The sequence below is a fragment of the Lynx rufus genome, unplaced genomic scaffold, assembly GCF_022079265.1.
Source record: "Lynx rufus isolate CCGP_SWC_20201006 ecotype Redwood Valley unplaced genomic scaffold, mLynRuf1.p SCAF_10, whole genome shotgun sequence".
Lineage (NCBI taxonomy): Eukaryota > Metazoa > Chordata > Mammalia > Carnivora > Felidae > Lynx > Lynx rufus.
The window spans coordinates 59,428,543-59,435,095 of record NW_025814824.1 but is presented as its reverse complement, the minus strand read 5'-3'; the positions used below and the strand labels follow the sequence as shown (position 1 = coordinate 59,435,095).

The window sequence follows — 6,553 nt, the reverse complement described above, 5'->3', positions numbered from 1 at the left end:
CAACCGAAATGGTAAAAAGCCAATAGACTTTTAGAAAGCCTTCCTAATTCTGAAAGGAAGATTTGTTAAGATGTTTGTGGGAGGAAGGTAGTTTTAATTTTAGATTAAAAAAAAAATTTTTTTTTAACATTTTATTTATTTTTGAGACAGGGAGAGACGGCATTAACGGGAGGGGCAGAGAGAGAGGGAGACACAGAATCTGAAACAGGCTCCAGGCTCTGAGCTGTCAGCACAGAGACTGATGCGGGGCTCGAACTCATGGACCGTGAGATCATGACCTGAGCCGAAGTTGGCCGCTTAACCGACTGAGCCACACAGGCGCCCCAGTAGTTTTAGATTTTAGAAGTTATTGAACTCAATCATTCACTTTCTGGCTAGCTTTCAATGGATGGGAGTATCTTTAGTAGACAGTATGTAGAAGATACTATAAATCTTATAGTTCCCACCGTGTCACAATGATGGTATTGAAGCTGGACCAGCTATAGAATTTGGAAGCCCAGTGCAAAAATGGGCTGCTTGTTCAAAAAGAGTTTTAAGATGCTTTTGGCAGCATTTAAGATGACGCCAGCATGGGGCTTTTCTCAGTGCAGGGCTCTGTAGGCCTGCACTGGTTACACACCATGGCATGAAGCCAGCGCTGCAGCTGTGGGAGACCACCACCTTAGTTATCTTTGTCCCTTGAGACCCTAGTGCTGGACAAGGCGTGTAGTGTGGATTTGAATGTTTGTTGAATGAAAAATTTGAGTTTCGCGGTTTTCCAAATCAGTGAGAAATGCTTAGTTTTCCTGACCCCGTGTCAGGAAAAGTCTTACTCTGATGAATAAGGTCTGTTCATCATCATAATAAGCGATAGATTTCTCTATTTGCACATCACATTCTGGCTTCATGAGAATTTGAGGCCACATATGGCTAAGGTTCATTTGATTCATACAACAAATAAATTATGGAACAACTACTCTGTCAGATCCTGTATTGGGTACTGGGGATACAAGAAAAGTAAGACAGTCCCTGCCCTCAAGGAGCTTACAGTCTAGTGTAAGAACTTAACAGTACCTCAGTGAGAAACTTTCTGGTGTCTAGGTTGTTATCTGGAATATTTCCAACTTTCCTAAAAATATGAATCTAAAGTTAACAGCACATTTTGGAAATGAAAGACAAAGTGAAATTTAGAAGAAAATTCAAATATTCAACCATTAATGTAAAAACCATGAAATTAAAATGAGGAAGAAACTTAGGAAAGGTGAAAATTCTATTTTAAATACTATGAACAAGATTTAAATTTTAAAATTATTTTATTGTCTCTGGGTGACATTCTCATTTATAGTGACATTCATATACACATACATATACGAGGTGTGCATATGTGAGATGTGTTCCTTGGAGCCTTAGATAAATCCCATATTTCCATTATTAATTCATTTACAACTAAAGCAGCATACAAGGTAAATTTGAAACGTTCCTTTTGATAATTTCTGTTATTTGGGAGAAATCCTTGGGAATCATCCTAAAGATGTATAAATTTCAGTATGATCTTACTCTGCAATGAGACTAAAACTATCACAATGTGTGATAATTTAAACATGTATTTTTAATGGTTATTGACAAAGTTTAATGGCATCAAAAATACTCAAGTCTATGTGGATTTTATTTTCATTGTTCCCCCACCCCGGATTCTTTTTTTCCTTAAAAGCACGAAGGATCCCTGTGCAAATACAGAGCCTTTGTTGTTAATTGGCTATACTTTGGTACGTTGCTTAATCTATTATTCCTTAATCTAGCAGCATCCTTAGCTTATAGCATTTTACTTAGCGGCAACTGAGAAAATAACTAGCCTAGGCTTTAACTGGGAACTTCTGTAATCCAGAAGGTTATTGTGAATCTGTCAGAAAGCTGGTAAGCAACCAAAAGAGCTGTCTCAAAGACTGCACAACCAGGGCTTATGCAGCTCTTTAGACACCAAGCAAGCTTGGTCATCTCGTGTCCCAGCTCGTAACAGATGAACACAGCACATCAGATAGAGCCTGTGAGAGGCGGGCATATGGATACTGTGGTAGGAGACAGAACAAACTACTTAGCAGATAGAAAAAATTTTTAATGAAAACACCAGCAACCGGAGGCAAATGATTATATATACCTCGGGGCTGAGGGAATCACCTTATAATAATTGATACTAACTCATAATTTTATAGCCCTTTACATTTTATGAAGTATTTTACATACATCAGAGCTAATTGGATATCTGTAATAACACATGAATATAACTTTTACTTTTCATCATGAAAAAGTGAATTATGCTGAGCATGCTGTTTAAGAAGGCAGGAAGGTATACTAACATTATTTGAAAGACTTACATCAAAAATAATTATAGGTTTAAAATTTTGGCACTTAAGAGATATGCATTAGTTATCCAAAAATTCATATACTGTATATGCTTTCTTTTATGACCAACACAGGCTATTACTGAGTGAATTTTCGTAACTCTCCATGGCTGCTGGTCATTAAATGGGGATGATTGTCATCAGTGTTATCAGACTAACACTTACTCTCCTGCTAAACACAAGCTTTAACAGATACTTACGGATGCCAATACCATATAGTCTGACTAATGGCAGAAACATAGGCTTCTAAAAGGTTCTCAGGGTGTTTTTCCTATATTGCACTTTCTAGAAAACAAAACTTTAACCATGATATAATGTGATCTTGGTTCTAGACACAGGCGTGGGGAACCTTTTCCTTGCTTGTCTTCCTAAAATTTTTGGTATAGCCTCATCTCGGATGTAACAAGGAAAAAGAAAATACACATGTTCTTTGGGCTTCTGTGAAAAAAGATCACATGTTTTCAAAAGATTAAGATAGGGGTCTCGTCTGCTTTAGCCACTTCATTTTCATAATTAAAGATAAGAAACTACTAAATATTTGATGTTCCCAAACTTATTCAACAACACTGCCATTAACATACTGTTGTGTAGAAAACTTTTTCAAGATTTTTTTTTTAAGTGCAATCAACCCCCACCAAGGTGGGGCTCAAACTCATGACCCTAAGATCACAAATCGCATGCTCCACCAACTGAGCCAGTCAGGTGCCCCTGTAGAAAGCTTTTTAAAACAAGTATAATTTATACTGTTTACCAACAATTATAGCACATTACCAATTATAATACACTCACCAATTATCATGAATAAAAATGACTAGAGTGAAAAACACCAGATTGGATTTTATACTCTGAAGTGAAATGAGATCTTGAAATTGTAAGCCGCAGTTTCCTCCAAGAGTCTAGCATTCCTGATGCCCTGTAATTCCCAGATTAATATCCCCCTCATGACTTGTTGATCACAACTGTTCCTCAAAGAGGACAAAGATTGTTTTGTTGAGTTTGCTGGCTAATTTTTAGTTCTCATCCGTGGCTCTATTTTTATACAAGGCTGTTTACATTTTCCTTTACTTCACAGCTACTTAACGTGCTTGCAGTTTTCCAGTTAGGAATGGACTGTATGTATGTACGCCCTGCGTTTTATGGTATTAATTCTAATGGAAATTTCCAGTCTTGCAAATGTTCTCTTACATGGTGCAGAAGGTAAGCCAGCTCTGTAGTTTACCAGCCAGTTCAGGCTAGTTGCCCATCCTTTACAAACAAAAGGGCAAAATGGCAGAATAGTAAGCAGGCTTTGGATTAAAACAGACCCGGGTTTGAATCCTAGCATTGCCACCCGATGCCAGCTCTGTGACTTAAGGGAAATCACTTCACCTTTCAGACCCTCCATTTCCTCCCAAGTCAATTGGTGATCATGTCACCCACCTTGCAAGGTATTTTGGGGGGGTTGGTAGTAGAGTGTGGGCATTATTTGACACAACAGAAACTCTATAATGGTTGAAGAATCCTGGACTGAAATTCAGAGCTGGGTGACATGTGAGTCCATGACATGCAACTCTCTCCAAAAGAGATGCAATTTATGGAACTTTTTAAAAAATTAATGTAACTGTACTTAGTAGCTGATTCTTAATGTTAACATTGGGTGCTTTTGCCTCCAAAATTTTATTTTCCTTTAAATATGTAGGTGTGTTTTTTTGTTTGTTTTTTTTTTTTTTAAATTTTATGGCAAACCTATGTTTTCATTGTACTTTGCAGTACTTTTCTTGCTGGCTAAAAAATTCCAATTAGTTTAACATCCGTGGTGAAATGATGTAATTTTACAATCTGTCCTAGAGACAACATTGTTCCAAGTGAGATGTAAGCTCCGTCCACTTGTGTACATGGCTGTCTTGTGGGTCCTACAAAGAAATGTCAGTTTTATTCATGTATTTGGGTTGGTTTGGCATTTCTATAAGATTTAAGATACTTTTCTTCTTACGGCTGGAATTCTCAGCATCTACTTCCACACCTTTTTCAATCTATTGACCAGTTTAAGGGTAGTCACAGAAATACAACTTAAAGACAAAGTGTTCATAAATCATTGACTTAACAGCCAGCAGACTACAGTAGAAATTGCCCTGAGCAAGGAGTTAGGAGACTTGAATTCAAGTTCTGGCTCTGCCACTGATTTTATCAGATGACTTTAGGCAAGTCACTTAACTTTTCTCATTCATCCAATGAGATCAAATAATGAGACTGACTGCATTTTCTACCTCTAAAATTGGTTTCATCTACCTACAATTTTAATCAAAACACCTTTTGGGAGTCAAGCACCTGAGAGGTACAGAAATACTAATGTTTAAGGTAGTGCTTTGCAAACTCTGGCCCAGGGACCACCTAAAGATTACTTGAGGTGCCTGTTAAAAATATAGACTCCTGTCCTCTCCCTGGCTGAATCAGAACCTCCTACGATAAGGGCCAGGTTTCTATGTTCTGCACAAGCTCCTCAGTGATTGTAATGCACCCTGATGTTTGAGAACCACTGGCCTAAGAGAATGTGTTCTGAGAGGGAAAGAGCTAGCATGTGGCTTCAATTGATCCGGCCTCTGGCAGATCCCTTCTAAACAGAATACCACCCAAAGTGGAGACTAGAAGAAAGCTGCTTACTTCAGCAGAGCAGTCAGCCCTGTGACTGTCCCCTGCTTGATCCTTTTTACTTGCTGTGTTCCATAACCAAACACAGGAGGTCTTCGTGTCGGCTCTTTGCTTTGACATCCAAGTTACTGACTACTGTAGTTAGGACAAGGCTTGAGAGGACTGCAGCTCCCCGCTCCCCGACGCTAAGGGGGCTGAGCTTGTGCCACCGGGTTCAAGGAATAAAGAGTAAAACACAACCTCTTTACTCTCAATCCCCCCCACCCCGATACTATAACTTGTCACCCTGTGTGAGTCCAATTGTCTGGCAGAGAAAACAGAAACTATGAGCCACACTGTTCTCATCGCTCTGTGACCAGGTAGTGTACTAACCTAATGAATCCTCTTTTATGTAACAGAAATGACCAAAGCCCATTCCTTCTCTTTTCCTTTCTAAATGTTTTTGACAGGAACAAAGTACCAAGTAAGGACACATGCTAGAGATTTTTAAATTCGTACAAGTAAATTACAAAGAGAGGTGGTAATTATTTTTTCCAGAATTTCACAACAAAATTCCCCTACGGTGAAAAAATATGTATAATTTTAACAGGAAACTTAAAAGACAGTTTGTTGTAAGACTAACAGTTATGAGAATAATGCCATTATCTGTGCTCATTATAGAGAAACATAACAGCAACTTTAAAAGGCCAAAGTATACTCAGTGAAGATGGAATTTCTTTTTCAATGACCAGGATGCTGACATCAAACTTCTGGGTTTTATTCAACACTAGTGCCACGGGTTTCTCCTAACCCAGCCCAAACTCCTGCCAGACGTCCACGAAACTCACACCAAAATCCAAAAAAAACAAGGAAAGAAAGAGAAACCTGACAAGAGCTACCATGCAAAAGAAGCAGAACGGAAGTTCAGGCGGCACAGGTGAGCAGGAGCAGAGGAATGCGGCAAAAGATGCTGCTGCAGGGAGTCTACCTTGGCGAGGACCCTGCGATGCTGGACGACCAAGTACCCAGGTCACAGGTGTGTTCGTGGACCCATAAGAACTGGGATCTTGACCCAAACTTTCAAGATCTTCTAAAAAGAAAATACTTCACCCGAATTGAAGTAATTCATAAGTCAAACACCAGAAGAGTTCCTTATTTGATGTAAGTTGTGCCTAAAACTTTGGCTGATACAAAGAAACCCGTCCACTAAGGCACCCTGAGGCAATCTGACAATGTGTTGGAGAGAACTTTGTTGTCAGTACCACATCATTATGAGAGTACAGAGAACGGATCACCCGCAGGGGACTGGCTTCTTTGGGCAGACAGTCAATAAGTTCACTGCACTGTTTGTCAAATCCCAACAAGCGAATCCCGTAGCCGTGTGGGGAAGAAATCATCCGCCCATCAGGGCTGAAGCAAAGTTCTTTGATATAACCCCTGCCTACGTTGGCTTCTTCAATGTAATGAGTTAGTCGTAGAGAACAGCGAGGGGAGACAGGTCGCACGGGAGCTCCTTCTTGGAATTCATAGACACAAGTCCACTGGGGGAGAGAAGAGAGAGAAACCAA

The 6,553-nt window shown here is 39.4% G+C and overlaps 1 protein-coding gene across 2 annotated transcripts in view; it reads right to left on the bottom strand.

Moving 5' to 3' along the window:
- Positions 1 to 1,273: 1,273 nt before the first annotated feature.
- Positions 1,274 to 6,553, bottom strand: part of DCAF10 (DDB1 and CUL4 associated factor 10) — a 45,814-nt gene continuing 40,534 nt past the window's right edge. For both annotated transcript variants that reach the window (XM_047066471.1, XM_047066481.1), the window contains one exon: positions 1,274 to 6,526. In XM_047066471.1, coding sequence (XP_046922427.1) covers positions 6,158 to 6,526 — 369 coding nt within the window. In that variant the 3' untranslated portion in view covers positions 1,274 to 6,157. The remainder of the gene's footprint in view (positions 6,527 to 6,553) is intronic.